Source organism: Nyctereutes procyonoides, unplaced genomic scaffold (genome assembly GCF_905146905.1).
Source record: "Nyctereutes procyonoides isolate TBG_1078 unplaced genomic scaffold, NYPRO_anot_genome, whole genome shotgun sequence".
In the NCBI taxonomy this organism is placed as follows: Eukaryota; Metazoa; Chordata; class Mammalia; order Carnivora; family Canidae; genus Nyctereutes; species Nyctereutes procyonoides.
The window spans coordinates 20,789,559-20,806,318 of NW_026575049.1; the positions used below are offsets into that span (position 1 = coordinate 20,789,559).

The 16,760-nt window shown below is 48.3% G+C and overlaps 1 protein-coding gene across 4 annotated transcripts in view; it reads right to left on the reverse strand.

The window, feature by feature from the left end:
* Positions 1-183: 183 nt before the first annotated feature.
* The window catches only part of PPARA (peroxisome proliferator activated receptor alpha), a 73,155-nt gene continuing 56,578 nt past the window's right edge, over positions 184-16,760 (reverse strand). For all 4 annotated transcript variants that reach the window (XM_055329050.1, XM_055329049.1, XM_055329047.1 and 1 more), the window contains 3 exons: positions 16,124-16,326; positions 9,303-9,750; positions 184-7,161 (listed from right to left, as the gene is read on the reverse strand). In XM_055329050.1, the coding sequence (XP_055185025.1) occupies positions 6,914-7,161; positions 9,303-9,750; positions 16,124-16,326 (899 nt within the window). In that variant the 3' untranslated portion in view covers positions 184-6,913. The remainder of the gene's footprint in view (positions 7,162-9,302; positions 9,751-16,123; positions 16,327-16,760) is intronic.

Genomic DNA, 16,760 nt, shown 5'->3' on the forward strand with positions numbered 1-16,760 from the left:
TCCCCTGCATCACTGCAGGCAAATGGCTGTCATCCTGCGGCCATACTGTCCCAGGTCCATGCTGTGCCTTTGCCTAGAGGCGAAGACCCCTGCGGGCGGGGCCGCGCTGGGCTGAGGGCAGACGCTGCTGCCGGGGATTTTCACTACACGTTCGCCTCCCAGCATCACTCAAAACTCACCGACTGATTTTAAAAAATAGTTTTATTTTTTAAAACCATTAAGGCAACACTGTACCCTGAAATTAACTCCTTACATTCATCAGTCTTACAGCAGGACATTCCAGACACGTACATTCCCATCAACTCAGGACTTGGATCAACAGATGTGATCAGTTCAACCTCCTAGCAGGAAACAGAATAAGACCGAAGATTTCTTGAAATTAAAGTCCTAGTCCTCTAATTGCTCGGAATCGCTATTGGTTAACGTGACTCGGGACGTTGTTGCATTTGTTCTTCTGAGCCCACCCCTGCTCCCTGAGGCCCCAGAGGCCCCGCCCAGACCCCCGACCCCAACTGAGACACCAGAACCCGCCCTAAAGGATCTCTCTGGAGCTGCCCCCGTTTAGCATGAAGACGAGGGGTCTGTCATCTGAGTATAAGGCACCTAAGTGGTAATGAGGGACACACCAAGATCTTGCCTTTGAAACCTGCACGCGTTGGATGTTCTGACACGTGTTGGCCCTCCCCTCGGCCTTGGGGACCCCAGGGGTGGCACACGGGGACCCCAAGAACACATTCCGCCAGGATACTACAAACGAGCCGAGGGAGCCTGGTGGGGCCTGTGGTTTCCATTGTGTGCTTCGGGGGGGGGGGGCGGGGGGTGCCGTCCAGGGGCTGCAGAGAGCCCGACGTGCAAATACCCTGTCAGAAGGTTTTGGATTGCCCGAGTTCTTTGGTAATAACCCACAGGTGACAATTCCCTGAAGCGCAGACGGCGGCTCACCACCCGGGAAGAGTTTGGGTCTTCAGGACGTTGCGCGAGCACTGCATGACTTCAGACCCGGGGCTCCGGCCTCCCGGCTTTGAGGGGGTGCGGGGGACGGTGCAACAGGCTTGCTTGTGCTTCCCGCGTGTGACGCCTGATGAAGGGGACAGATTTACACACGGAAATAAATTCTGTGTGGCTCGGGAGAGATGAAAAGCCATGTCTGTGTGCGCGTGTGTGCCCGTGTGCACACACGTGTGCCACTGCACGTCGGCTGTTCTAGCCCAGCGTCCTTCGTGTTTCCAGTAGGTTCCAAGAGCCAGGCTACTAAGAGTATATGTCAACTGATTTCAAAAGAACCCAAACCTTAGTTATTAGATGCGTGATTATAAGTTAGTAAAATATTTATACTAAAATTTTTCTTGAACTTGAATCACAGTATTTAAGATACAGCGATCAACATGGTTCTTTTCACCGCACAGTGTAGGAAAATGACACTCAAATACAAATACTGTGATCTTACTGAGAAGGGTACCGAGTGGTATTCACGTATTGTGAGGTACATTTTGTTTGTTTGTTTTTAAGAAAAAAAGGAACAGACCGTCGGTGCTTTTTAAAAGATGGTTTTCCAAAAGTGAATGATTTCTTACTTTGGAAGGGTTGATCACTCACTGGTCTTCAGGGCTTGAAGCTTGATCCCCCCCTCCTTGCCTTGCACGGGCCATGCTGAGGCCAGAGGACCCCCTTGGGGCCAGGAACCCTCACATCTAAGCTCACGGGGAGGGCAGGTCTGCACATGGGTCTGCTGGATGCTGCAGTTCGTCGAATCAGCCAAGTTCAGAGGCTGAGTATGGGGAGAAGGGGGAGGGCGGAGGAGGCTAGTACATTCCCTTCTCTGGAGAAGCACTTGGGGATGTTCTTCACATTTGACCCGAATTAGCAAACATTTTAAATGAAAAAAACCTGATCCAAAGTCTTAACCCTATCTCTGATGTGTTAAAAAAAAAAAGAAAGAAAGAAAGAAAGAAAAGAAAAACAAAAAGAAAAAAGAAAAAACAGTTTCTTAGTTTTTTTTTTTTTAAATGCAAATAGTGCATTGAACAGCTACAGGCCATTAGAGTCCTTGACCTTCTCCACTCCTTCCATCAAGATGTGACCCCGAACATGGATGCAGTTTGGTCTGTTCCATTTGGCAAAGAACTCCAAAAGGATGTGGCTGTTTGAGCTTCAGCTGGGCCGCACTGTATGGTCACCTCCCCAACCCCCGGTTTCCGAGAGGTGGGGTTGTCATCGTTGACATCGTCTGTGTCTCAGACTGAAATGTCGAGAAGCAGATGGCGAGCTGAGAGCCCCCCGCAGGCCCTAGGAGGCGGCCCGGGCAACGCACGCTGGCCTCCAGCCTGTCCCTCACTGTCCTAATGCATGGGCCACTCCCGCTGCTCTTAGGGGCCTCAGCCCCCTCCGCGGAGACTGAAGACACTCCCTGCACGCCACAAAACCAGCAAAATGGATGGAATTCCGTAATTCGTTTAATGCGTGATGATTCACTTTTTTTTTTTTCCCATATAAAACTTCCAATACCACCTCTAGTTTGCATTGTGGTTTCCAGAGAAATGTAGTGGATCTCCTATATCCTGAGTCAGACGGAAAGTCACTGCCATTCTTCTTACTCTGGTGCATTTTACAGGCTGTGGGGGTCAAGGATCATTTCCCTGAATTCTATTAAAATGGCACCTAAATATATAACTATATATATCCCAGCAAAACCGTCGACCTCCACCTTCGGAGCCTGGCAAGAATCCTTCATCCCAGGGGAACCCTATAAATCAGCTTGGACCAGGAGTTAAGAGAAGCTAGGCCACTTTCACAGGAGCAGAGCAAGTACAGAGAGCCTGGCTTTGGAGCCGCCCAGTGCCTGGCAGCGCCAACACCATAAAGACTTTATATGTGGGGAAAACCCAGGAAGCCCTCAGCTGGTGGCAGCGGTCTCAATTTGTGACTTCCACGGACAGCAGAATGTCCTCGCCATCCTGAGTGGACGCCACTGCCGAGAACTTCAAAGGAAGGCTCTCTAAGCAAGGGAGCCTTCCGGAGACACCTGCGGTGGGGGGTTGACGGACACCTTCACCCTCTTGACACATGAGTTTGCAAGACATTCCAGAGACAGGTGTGGCCGCCGGGTCAAGACAAAAAACCCTCCATCCTGTGTCCAGCAGTTAGGTATCAAATGTGCTTGGCACCACTGGGGTTTGAAGAAGGGGGGGGGGGCATGAAGCAAAGTGCCTGGAGGCAGCATGGGGGCACAGGTGTATCTACTGGTAGGGAGCCCTTGGAAGAGTCACGGCCCGGCCACGTGTGCCCGGAGGCATCTCCTTCCAGCCTCTTCTGGCTGGGGTCCCTCTACGAACAGGCTTAGGGAGCCAGCTGAAGGGCAGGGGAGGCCCTCCACACGTGGGTCACTGCAGGCGGTGGCCGCTCCACTTCTCCGAGACCTCGGTCATGCTGGAATGCAACTCCCGCAACATGCGTTATCTTTGAGGCTCCCTTGAAACAACGAAAGTGCCTCTAAGAAGAACTACGGCGTGTAACCAGGCAAAGGTGTGTAGCTTCTGAATCTTAACCATAAATGATCGGACCAGAGACGCTCCAAAAGGACCCCGAGTGTTCCACGCACCTTAATTTTAGCTGTGCCTTTCGATGTATCTTACTGAGGTAGCTGTTATGCTGGAGATTTGGGGAAACAGTAGTTGCAAAATTATTAGCTTACTTATCATCATACATTGAACAAAGAAGTTTACTTGTGCTTGGAGCTTCTGCTTGGATCCTAGGATGCTGCCTTGTCTCCGGAACCACCGCACGATCCTGGAGGCCGCTCGTTTCCTCGGAGCTTCACGCAGCCCAGTGTAGGAAATGCATCCGCAATGGAGAGAGAGACATTCTCACTCTTAAAAGGAAGAAAGTCCCTCTGAAAGAGGGGCAGCCCTCCCACGGGTACCCGAAGGCACCGTGCACCGGATTCTCCTCCTGGACCTCACATTCTTACTGACACACGTACACCTACTCTTTAGGTGCTTTAGAGGCATCTTATCCACGAGTGACAGGAAGGCCACGGGGGAAGCTGAGAGCAAGGCGGGAAGAGAGGAGCAGGTGACTGGCACTGCGGTGATACCCAAAGTGCTCCTGCCTCCCGCTCGCGCTGATGCAGTTGCGAGCATCCTGGTTTTGTCGATGCTGGGCTTCACCAAAGCGGCCACCAGCATGGGCAGCCCTCAGGGTGGCAGGGCCAAAATTCCGAGTGTGGGACACCCGACTGGAAAGGCCCAGGAGGAGGAGGGGAGGAAGAGGAGGAGGGAGGCTGAGGGATGGGGAGGGAGAGGGCCGGCCGGCTCCCTGGATTTGTCCTTGTCAGCCCTTGCAGACAAAGGCTGTTGGTAATTTTGGGGTCTCGCAGGCGTTTGGCACTTGGTGGCTACAAACAGGGACTTGTTGGAAGAGCGTCAAGGTGGTGATGAGGGGGCTGCCCCGTGTGCTGAGTTCCCCAGCAAAGGAGGGGCTCCATGCTCCGGTCTGAGGCTTCTTGAACCTGTTCTGCTGTATCTACTGCACTCTATGCTGACATCTACTGAAACCCAGCAGGCAAGAGGGGCGCTTTAACGGGTCCCTCCTGGAAATGCTATGGTATTTTCAACTGGTGAATAGTTCGTCCATATCTGACTGTCGGTGGCCTGAGAAATCTTTGTTTAGGTGGCCCAGATATTCTGTGTGGCAAACAGTGACTATTATTTAAAATGAATGGGAATCTGTGATTTTTGTACTTATCCATAAAAGTGAACCAACTCAAGTGACTTTCGAGCTGAGGTCTCTGCAGCCTCCCTCGTGGCCTCACCAGGAACCTGGCCGGGGGCCTCACTGGGCCCCAGGAGAGCCAAATGCTCACTAACACTCGGAATGCAGAACCTGGGCCTTCCGCAGTCTGGCTGTCCCCGCAGAACGCATGAAATAAGGAACTTTTAAAAATAAGTTTTACGAAAACAGAGACAGAGTGAGTCTGGAGCCTGGGTCTCGAGGATCACCTTCTGAGGCCACATCTGTGCATGGCAACTGTCTGGGGCCATGTGAGGAGAGACAGGCCAGTGGTGGCATGGACGGGACACAGACCTGGTGCAGGTCGAGCCACGGCCCTCCAGGCTCACCAGCCCAGGAGATCAGAAGAACACTGACACACGTGTGCCCTCCCTCTGACCTTGGTTGACCTCTTGACTGCTGTTGTTCACGTGTGGAAATACTTCTGTTTGCTTCCAACAGATCCTCTGACTGGATCATGCAACAAAGAATGAAAACTACCAGTAAGGTTTAATTTTGAAAAGGATGTGCCTGTGGTCACATTCGCCTTTCCGAGGTGAAGGCCCACTGTTTTACTGTTCTCTGTCCCGTTGCATTTCCGTGACGCTGATCTTGGGAACTTTATCGATTTCAACCCTAGTCATTCTTCAAGAGCAAATCACAGCAACATTACAGAGTCAAGTTTTTTAGAGACGGAGGGGGCAGCGCCCTGTGGGGTCAGGTCCTAAGAGCTGCTGCGAGGCAGGGGGTCAGAGGCAGGTGGCCTGAGACCCCCACCCCTGTGCTTCAGGGACCCCGGTCGGCCCAGCCTGGAGGGTGGGGCTGCTGCACCTCCTCTGACAGGACATGTACCTACCATGGTGGACAGAAAGAGTCTGGATGATCACCACCATCAGCACTGCTTTTGTAACCAGACCCAGGTTAAGAAATGATCTTTAAGGCTGAAGCAAATATTTCAGATGTTGGGAAAACCACCTTCCACACGTAATTGGAAAACTGTCACATGAAGGGATTCTATGCCTGCCCTTCTCATTCTCCACATGGTCCCCCTGCCCCCGGGCCCACACTATAAAGGCCCGTGTGCCTCATCTTTTACACTCCCAGGAGCAGCTACCACCACCGAGGGTTAAAAAAATAAAGCTGCGTATTTTAAAAAGCAACACAGGAAAAGACCAAGGAGCTGCCTTGACACACGGGGCCCAAAGACACGTTGGCAACCAACCTGTCGGTTTGCCCCCCCCCCCAAGAAAACACTATCATGGCCCCCAAACAACCTGACTCGGTTGGTTCAGATTTGATAGGAGACAGAGGTCAGAGGGTCGGAGAGCTGACATAGTCTCCGTTTGTCTTGTTCCTGCTGACCACGGGACCACAGACACCAGCTGGAGAAAACAAGCAGAGCGTCAAGTCCGGGGGGGAGTCTTGAGACTCAGTTTTCTGGGATCTTCTAGACAAACCTAGAAACAGGCCCTCCTGCCTATTAAGTCACAACCCCCAACACAGTGAAAACCGACCGACTGTTGCATTTGGATAGCTTATCAAATAATCCTTGGAAATTTCAAATCCTCTGATTAAGAAACAGCATGTTGTCTTTCTTCAAATTCAGGAAACAGAATTAAAGTCTCCCCAATAAATATTTTGCTGCTTTTAAAAAATAACCTAACCTTTGGATTCATCTAGATTTACAGGATTATAAAAGTTAAAAAGTGCTGATTAGTTTCCAAAACGATACAAAGGAGCGCAAGAGTCAACAGGGGGCAGAAAGAGAAGACAGACCACGTATTTCAAGGTCACCAGTTAATTCAAGGCTACACGGCTAATGTGATATAAAGAAATCTGCATGGATTAACATCAAGTGAGTTAAAATCAGACCGCTGGGCATCATTCCCCTTAATTTTCCAAGAACTGCCTATCAGCTACCTGTCACCGGCGTTTCGACACTTGGCACGCTCTTACAAGTACTGGTGTGAAAAAGAAAGAAATGTGGTCTAGGGTTCCGGTTACCTAGGACTCATCCGTCCCATTCTCTAAGGTGAAAATGGTGGAATTTGTGCAAAGCAGGCATTGCTCCCAGTTTTCATTTGTAGTGCTGTCGACTTTAAAAGTCCTCGAAGAGCTGCTTGTCGTGCGGTTGGCTCTCAAGCTGTCAGTACATGTCCCTGTAGATTTCCTGCAGCAGGGGGTGCAGGGCTGCGTCCGACTCCGTCTTTTTGATGACCTGCACCAGCTGTGCGTGCTCGGTGACCAGCTGCCGGAGGTCTGCCATTTTTTGAAGGAGTTTTGGGAAGAGAAAGATGTTGTCCGGGTGGTTGGTCTGCAGGTGAAGTTTGAGCACGTGCACAATGCCCTCCTGCATTTTTTCAATGTGTCCCACGTTTAGAAGGCCGGGGCGATCTATTCTCAAAAGAAAGAAGAGACGGTTGTGATAAACCTCCCACGGACACCTCCTAACTGTTTATGGGTTCGGGAGACCAAACATTCTTACTCTTACACTGCCTTCCGATAACGTCGACTCGGCGGGAAGACAGACCTCGATTCTTCCAAAGTCACTGGGCCTAATGCGCAGACAGGACAAATACTCGATCCTAAGTATTTTTGTACTCCCTTAAGTCGACCAGCTACCCTACACCATGGCCCTTTCATTTTGGATTTCCCTGATGACCACCGATTAGGGGAAAAAACCCAAAACATAGGAGTAATCAGACATTCTGATGACGATTAAAACAACCAGTTTTGTATAATATGAAATGAAATACATCTTGAATCAAAACTAGATATTCGGTTTTAAGTTCTCCACCACTGTTTTAAGGATTGCGTTAGACTGGGTTTTGTGGTAAAAAGCACTCGTTAGGGGAACGGATGCTAGGAATCTTCCAATATGAATCTGCTGCATATGGAGTGAGATGTGAGTGGTAGATGCTACCTCGATGGGGTGCTGACGAGCCCCTGGAATGCCTGAGATCCAGTGCAGGCAGTTCAACGTGTACACCACACACCCTCCCCGGGGCAGCTCAACCGCAGGCACCAGACCTCCTGGGACAGAGGAATGCACACGTCCTGGGCACACGGGTCTTTGGTCTAGAATATTCCCTGTCCCCACCACCGTCCAATAGGCAGTGCTCTCTTTAAGGCCCCACTCCTTACTAGGGTTGTTAAAAGTGCTGCTAAGGATGTGGATTTTTTCATTGCTTTTTCTGGGGTTGTAAAATAAATATAATTACTAACTTTTTAAACAGAGAGATTAAAAAAAAAAAAACAGAAAGCGAATTCCCCTCGTAAGGTTTAAGGTATACCACACCAGACACTTTTCTATACATAGGATTGATATATGATTTTTTTTTTTGAGAGAGAGAGAGAAATGGAGAGCATGTGCGGTGAGACTCCCCACTCAGTGCGGGGCGCAATGTGGGGCTGGATCTCACGACCTTGAGATCATGACCTGATCTGAAATCAAGAGTCACATGCTTAACTGACTGAGCTGACCGGGCGCCCCGGGATTGATAAACGATTATAACTTCTTTTAGAAAACTCTGCTCGTACTACCTATAAATGGTTGTGCGCTTGCTTTTTACTCACAGCACTACATCTCGAGCATACAAAGGACAATGTAGATTATGTACAACTGTTTTTGCATTTTACATTTTTTGCCAGAGCAGAAGGACTCCCTCCACCTGACTGGGGGCAGCTGAACAGTAACAGGAACAGGCCTTGTGAGCTTCCAGCGTCTGGGCGTCTGTAGCCAGCCTCAGCCCTGCAAGTCAGCAAACCGTGCAGGACAGTACAGCTTCTGGCAGTTTGCAGCAGTGGTCGGTGGTCACCCCCTCGGCCTCCCTGGAGGCTGGGTGAGGTCAGCTGAGTTTACAGTATAGGGATGACCTTCTTATACCAGGACAGGGTTATTTAAAGGAACATGACACTGAGCCAAAATTCTGGGAGCTGTAGAGCCAGCTTCCTTGCAGAGAGGCCCAGATTTTCCTTCACTGGGATCCATTTCCTTTGGCAAAGCAAACTGCAAACACTGCCAGTGAGCTACTGATATTTTTCATTATGAAATGGAATAAATATACCAATGGTGAAATAAACTGCACTAACATCTGTACGGCCCTTTATAGAATACTGCCTATAATACGGATATAACACTATAATAATAGAATTATATAACAGTGACATGATACACTGTACATTGTAACATAATTCTTTCTAATATATATTAAATATATTAGATAAAACTATATTACCATTACACCTAATATATTATATTTGATATGATTATATTATGATTACAAATAGAATATTACATATACAACATAATTATGAATGGAACATATTCATTTACTGCACAACTATGTGTTTATATATAATAACGTATGCTGTACTGTGATATGATAGGATATAAATCTCACTGAATTCCAATCGGCAGCGATGTAGGGGCATAGACGCCCTCCCATCCGCCAGCGCGTGCTCCACTGTGCACGATGCACGTGTGCACCAGGAGGCTGCAGGTGACACGGCACTGGGTTACGTCAACGACTTACCTCCACAGCAAATGATAGCAGCCACAAAAAGGGAGATGTCGCTGTCATCTAGCTCCAGTGCATTGAACTTCATCGCAAAATCAAACTTTGGTTCCATGATATCACAGAACGGTTTCCTTAGGCTCTTTAGGAACTCACGAGTTATAAAGCCATTTCCATAGGCTACCAGCATCCCATCTTTATTCATCACAGAAGACAGCATCGCAAATATGGCCTCATACACTCCGTATTTCAGTAGAGTGACCTGATCATTCAAGTCCAAGTTCGCGAAGCCAGGGATGGACTTGGCGAACTCCGTGAGCTCCGTGACGGTCTCCACAGATGTGCACTGGCAGCAGTGGAAGATGCGCACCTCTGCCTCCTTGTTCTGGATGCCATTGGCCACCAGCTTGGCCACCAGAGTCTTCTCGGCCATGCACAACGTCTCCATGTCATGTATGACAAAGGGCTGCAAAGAAAGACATGGAAGTGAGCCAGGTAACTGCTGACAGGCTGTCCTCTTAATTATCGGTGAGCTGATCAGCAGCCACTGTCTGCAGATCACCTGCAGAGAAGCAAAATGTGAACAAAACGCAGTCTCTGTCCTGAAGTAACCTCAGAATTGGCTGGGGACACAAAGACATTCGGAGAGAACTAACGGCATAAATCAGTAAGATAGTAATCATCGTTGCCTCACACCAAGTGGGGATTTCATCGCCGTGAAAGTGAAGTCCTGATTTCAGCAATATAGCTAAGAAGAGAGTATTCGCAAAGCACTTTTAATATTTTATAATATTCTCTGAACTCCTAAATACTACTGCGATGGCCCTAATTATAGTAATTTTAAAATTTTATTACCAAAGTACAGGTGACACACAGTGTCATGTGAGTTTCAGGTGCCCAACATACCGATTTAGCAGGTCTACACATCACACAGTGCCCGCTCCGACGGAGTGGAGTCACCAGACAACGTAACTACGATGCCGCTGACAACAGTCCCCATGCTGTCCTTTTCATTCCCAGGGCTTATTTATTTTATAGCTAAAAAAAATCTGTGCTTTCACCTCTTTCGCTCATCCCGCAAGAATTCTCAATTTTACCATTTTATGAACTTTGGAGGTAACCATCGTTATCTGACATTGACTGCCACGTGACTAGGTTTGGGGAGTAAACATACAGAACTCAGAAAGTTGGCATTTGTGTAGCAATCAGCAAACAAGCATTGTTAAGCCCTTGCTCTTTGGGAATAAACTGGGAAAAACCTGAAGCACCCTCGTTTCCCTGTGTGTAAGACTAAAATCTTCATTTTGGTGCTCTGTGTTCTGGAAGAAGCACTGAACCGCAGTGCTGGCAACTTCCATGTTGCCTTACCATTTGCTTCTAAGCCCACGGGTCCTGCCATTTTCTAAGGATCCAGTTGGAGGAAAGAAGAGACTATTGGCCATATTATTTGAAGCCAGCATGCGCGGAAGGGATTATATATCTGGTGGGGCACAGGAGAACGGACATAAATGTTTTGTGCTGTTGGCCAAAACACACACCGGATCTGTGTGCAGAGCAGAAGAAATGCCAGGCTCTGAGGGATCTCTCTGACTTATAATGTGTTCTACCGATCAGTAACGAGGCGGGCCAAAGTATTATTTTCCATTTCTACCAGGATACTTATTTTTTTTTAAGATTTTATTTATTCATTTTTTAAAAATATTTTATTTATTTATTCCTGAGAGACAGAGAGAGAGAGAGAGGCAGAGACACAGGCAGAGGGAGAAGCAGGCTCCCTGCAAGGAGTCAGATGTGGGACTTGAATGTGGGAACCACTCGAATCTGGGATCGCACCCTGAGTCAAAGGCAGACACCCAACCGCTGAGCCACCCAGGCGTCCCTCTACCAGGATACTTAAATGTGGAATGCATAAGCAGCTTGTTATTTTAAGCCTCACTCTGCCAATGGGCAAAATACATAACCGACCCTGTATGTGGCCCCGTGGCATGATGTGGTCCCTATTTCTGGGCCCCCAAGACTATCTGGAAGAACCACAGCCCAAAACCACCTGCAGGGCACCTGGAGGGCGTACTTATCTCAGAAGCAAGGCAGATGTGTTGGCACATAGCAAGGGGTTGTCTCTGAAATGTTTAAACAAAATCAGAATTTGCAATACAGGGTTGGACAAAACAATAATTTGATTCTACATCTGAAGAAAGGGGATACTCTAAAAATTACCCACGAACGAGTGAAAACATTGTGAATACAAAAGCCTGAGTCCTGAATATCTCAAGTGTGACTGAGGAACACTAAACTTGTCTCCCTCCAAAGCCCGGAAGAAGCAGGCCACATTACCGTTGTTTGGGGGCAGTTCTGCTTCACGGGAAGTAGCTCAGAGCAAAGGCATGAATATTCTAGGGTGGACGGGAGGGATGCTCTTGAAGGATACATAGCAGTAACCCTTTGATTCCAGTTAACACGCTAGTAGGCCACCTTGGCTGTATCACTGGCTTTGTAAAAAAAAGTACATAAAAGCATTAAAAACAAAGGTTGTGTGGCCCAAAGACATCTGGGAAATGCTGAGTTCTGTGAAGTTAGGGCCTCCGAAAACCTCGACCGCAGCACGGATGCACCGCGAAGCCTCAGGAACAGGCCAGGCCAGGCAGCGGTGCCCCAAGTGTGTGATCACAGAGGACTTGCATCCTTCACTTGAGTATCTTGTGGAATTGGCCACAGAATTTGCAGGATTCAGGGCAAAATGAAAACATGGGGCCTGTCACTCAAAAATGATGAAGAATTTCAAGAGAGTGACAGCGGGGCGTTAAATGCCAACGCGAGGCTCAGGCCTCGTGAAACAGGACACACACCCGTGAAACCCGCCCAGGACTAGTTTTATGTGAAACATACTCTCGTAAATGGGGATGCGACTGGTACAAATACTTTGTTTTACTTTTATAAAATTATCACTTGGATTTTAAGAAGGCAGGGCCTCATTAACAGACAAAATTAGAAACCATCTGAATTCAAAACCAGTGCTAACATTAAGAAACCAACGTTTATGGAAGCTCAAGAGAAAATGCATATACTAACACACTTGATAAACACTGTTGATAAGACTATTTTTAAGAATCCATGCTGCTTATATTTAACTATGGAACGCGCCTTTTATACTTAAGTTTGGAAATGAATGTATCTGACATCACAGGTGGTCATTGTAGATAAATAAAGCATGTTGTCACGAGTTTAAACAGCACGAGGGAGAAAGCTACCCAGCCTCTCCCCCAAATCATGCCCCACCGAGACCAGAAGGTTCTCCTGACAACTATCACTGCAGTCACGCCTGACGCTGCTCTGTATGTGTTAATGACAATACTGACAAGAACTCGTCTTCACATACATCTAAGTAGTATTTTCCACATAAAGTCAGGCAGCACCATCTTTCAGGAAAAATTTAATTGTGATTTATTGGTAGAATTGCTTTGGATGAAACCATTTAATAAGCTTCTGGTTAGGTTTTACTACATGTTTCTAGAAACAGTATAAAATATTAAGTATATTTTTCAATCTTAAGGCAACTGAAGTCATGGGTATACTATTTCAACAGAACACAGTGGGCAAAACCCCACCATGGGGTGAATCATTTCAGGATGGTGCCCAGAAGGCCCCTTGTCCCGAAGATTTCAAAAGGCTGAGAGTAATGTGGGAAGCCTTCTTTTTTTTTTTTTTTCTGGGGGAGGGGGGAAGCCTTCTCAAAACAAGTGTTAGAGTCTATTCTCAGCCACATGCCAAAAATTCATCCCCTTGCTTCATTCATTCTTCTCAGACAAGACACTTGACTCTGTTACTGGCTTTCTGCAACGGACTCGTGGTTTTGTCTAAAATTCACTTATCTTCTCAGAGGACACAGATTTTCCATAACTGAAGACACTCAAAGACTCTGAAGATTATTCCTGACGATTCCGAGCTCCCTGTTTATCTCTGAGACAAACATACGCTGTCCCCTTCATTTGAATGAAGTTGTGACATGTTTGTGACATTACAAAGTAGCAGTAGTACTATTATACGACTGGCACGCAAATAGCGCTAAATAATTGTTTTTTTTTAATCTGAACACCCTCCCCTGGGTTCCAGAGGCGCAACGAGCTTCTAAAGCCAGAAGCGAGCTGGAGCAGGGGCGGGCGTGCGGTGCACCTGCACGGGGCTGCAGCCTGGGCCCTTGGCTGCAAACCTCACACAAGAGGCGCAGACTTCAGCGCTCCTCACCGTCTCATTGCCTGTGGCCTCCTGGAATGTCTTCCTGTGACATTCTTAACACCTCACATGTCAACACACCAACTTTCTATGACACTGTTGAAAAGCGTGACTTTTGGAAGCCAAGTTCAGATGGGACTGGTGAGCCTGTCCTCTGTCAGCTCAGCTTCCACCCCTGCCGTCCTCGAGTCAAGGGCCAACCAGGGACCTGACGAGCAATATCTAGGTGACTAGGGGCCTGATAGGCTCTGCCTAGGTGACTTGGGACCCTGGCCATCTCCTGGCCTCTGGTTCTTAAATCTCAAGTGCTCAAACCAGCCCATGACCAGACAGAAACATTCACTGTCCCTCCCATCACTCCCTGCCCTCAGCTAAAACCCATCTTTTCCCCAAAATAATGGAATCTACATGCTTCCAGCAGCTTCATTCCTCCTCCAACACCGTTTCCCCACCACCATCCCATAGCATCCCTCTCCTGGCTCACCGAGCCTCCTAACCAGTTCTAGGCGAGCTGCAGGTCTTGTGTTACATGATCTAGAGGCCATGGAAAATAGGAAAGCAGAGGCTGTGTCCTGCACTGGGAGCTCCAGGCTCCCCAGAAGTGCCCCATTGGGCTGGGTGGGGAGACGGGGAAGGGACATGACCTCATCATGTAGAGACCTGGGGAGGTGGTCGCAGGCGTAGAGAGCACAATCATGGGATCACAGGCCACACCTGCATGCTGCCTTTCAGACTGGCCCGCAGTCTCTGGTTCGGAGGTAGAGGGCAGGAGCAGGCACTTGTCCCCTAGCAGTACACGCTGATTTCTGTCCTCCTGTGCCCCTCCATCGCCCCGTGTACGGTGAAGCCCAAGCCTTGATTTTGAGTCTCTTATTTATTTCCTTAAGACCAAAATACAGGGATACCTGGGTGGCTCAGGGGTTGAGCATCTGCCTTTAGCTCAGGGCATGACCCCGGGGTCCTGGGATCGAGTCCCACATCAGGCTCCCTGCATGGAGCCTGCTTCTCCCTCTGCCTGTGTCTCTGCCTCTCTCTCTCTATGTCTCATGAATAAATAAATAAAATCTTTAAAAAAAAAGACCAAAATACAGATTCCTAGCCAAGAGGAACTGCTCAGATGGTATCAGCTGGGGCCAAGGGCAATGGGGGTCCTTCTGAGAGCGTGTGGATCTCAGTGGGGTATGCAGAAGGATACTCCATGGGAACGAAATTAATATTAAGAGTGTTTGGTTAAGAGTAAAGTCGACTTTTAAGGTTCCTTTAAATTCTAAAAACCCAAGACAGAAAGAGAAGATCTCAAAGAGATCGGAATTTTGGGTTACTATAATATGCTGCTCTCCTAATCATTTCCAGGAGAGAAATTTAAAGTTAAAAGGTTACTTTGCTTTCACCCATGTGATCCAGAAAGGGTCTAATTTATAAAAGCCCCTGGGGCCTCCCAGCATGGGTGTGGCTTTACCAATTTAATAGAGTTTGCTCTAGCCCTTCTGTAATGTCTCAGCCTATTTAATTGGAGAATTTTACTGAAGAATTAAAGACTCAGTAAAAGAGAGGTTTGGTTTGTTCATGAAAGTAAGTAGCTTGTGAAATACTTCATTTTCCTGTGACTAAAATTCCAGCTTGTAATTCCCAATCAGGCTTGGTTTAAGCTATTCATTAGTACAAATTAAACCTGTTTCGCCATGCTTGTAGGAAAAAGGCAAAATATCTTCATTAGCCAACCTTGGGCCGGCTCCTCTTTGAAGCAGCTCTGAGATTAGTTCTGCACCGGACACAGAGACTGTGCTGACCGCGGGGTGGGGAACCGGTCACGGGTTGTGGGGCCGGGTGGCAGGGTGCAGGGCTGGGGGCGAGTGGCAGGGCAGGGGGCCGAGTGTTCTGCAGAAAAGGCCCAGAACTGTCCAGAGATGACAATAAAGTCTCTAAACAAACAGCCCTTTCTAAACCCAGAGATGTCCTTGCCTTTTCACTGAAGACATAGGAGTGAGGGATGAGGGGTCGCGGGCCAGTGGGGGTCAGAGAGGAGGGAGGAGATTTAGGGCAAGGATGCTAGAACACGTGCTGAATAGAAGAAAATGCTTTCATTTTCTGGCATGAAAATAGAGATTTAAGAAAATATAGGGGATCCTTGGGTGGCTCAGCGGTTTGGTGCCTGCCTTTGGCCTGGGGCGCGATCCTAGGGTCCTGGGATCGAGTCCCGTGTCGGGCTCCCTGTATGGAGCCTGCTTCTCCCTCTGCCTGTGTCTCTGCCTCTCTCTCTCTATGTCTATCGTAAGTAAATAAATAAATCTTTAAAAAAAGAAAAAGAAAAAATAAGGTTTTTAAAAAATGTACCTAAGAAAGATCCCTAAGCTATTAACCAGATTTTTTTTTTTTTTTTTGGTGCATTAATTACAGAGTCATCATAGTGACCTAGCTGCTAGGAGCTCTGAGGTGGAGCGAACCCAGAGGATGCGGTTGCTGAGAAGCTGCGGCCTCTGGACTGCTGCTTGCATCCACTGCCCAGGGCACAGACACCGCTGCCTCCTCAGCCCTCCCCGAGGCTCCAGCTACCCTGCAGCCCAGGAGCCACCTCTGGCCAGATGAGAAGCAGCAGCGAGGATACCTACCGGGTTGTTGTTGGCCTTCCCTGCGAGGATGACCCGGGCTTTGACTTTGTTCATGTTGAAGTTCTTGAGGTAGGCCTCGTAAATTCTCTTGGCCAGGGACTTGAGATCTGCTGTCTCTGCGTCTTCTGGGTCCTGTTCACAGGTGAGAATTTCCGCTTTCAGTTTTGCTTTTTCTGATCGTGGCATTCTTCCAAAGCGGATGGCTGGGGACACGGGAGAGAACGGGAGCAGAGGTGAGGTCTCTGGCGTGCGGCAGTGACGGGCCCCGGTGGAGTGCATGCCCCGGGAATCTACCACAGACAAAAAGCCACCCCTCAGGACTAGCCAATGTTCTGCTCTGGGGAGAGGAAAAGAAAACCCAACCCTCCTTCAATCCTGGGGTTTTTCCAAAGGCCAAAAGGAAAGGCAACACCGTCACTCATTTGGGCAACAGGATTGGCTGGAGGTCATTTACTGTCATTATGTCCAAAACTGACCCTTAGTTCAGGGAGATGGGAGTGACCCCTAGGGCGAGTTCAGGTGACACCTTTCTTTTTTGTCCAGATGATAGACATGCACCTGCTAGGAACTAGTCATTTTAGACTTGCCTTTGCATCGCCATTGGCATGTTCTAAAATGACAGGACAGGTTCAGAATA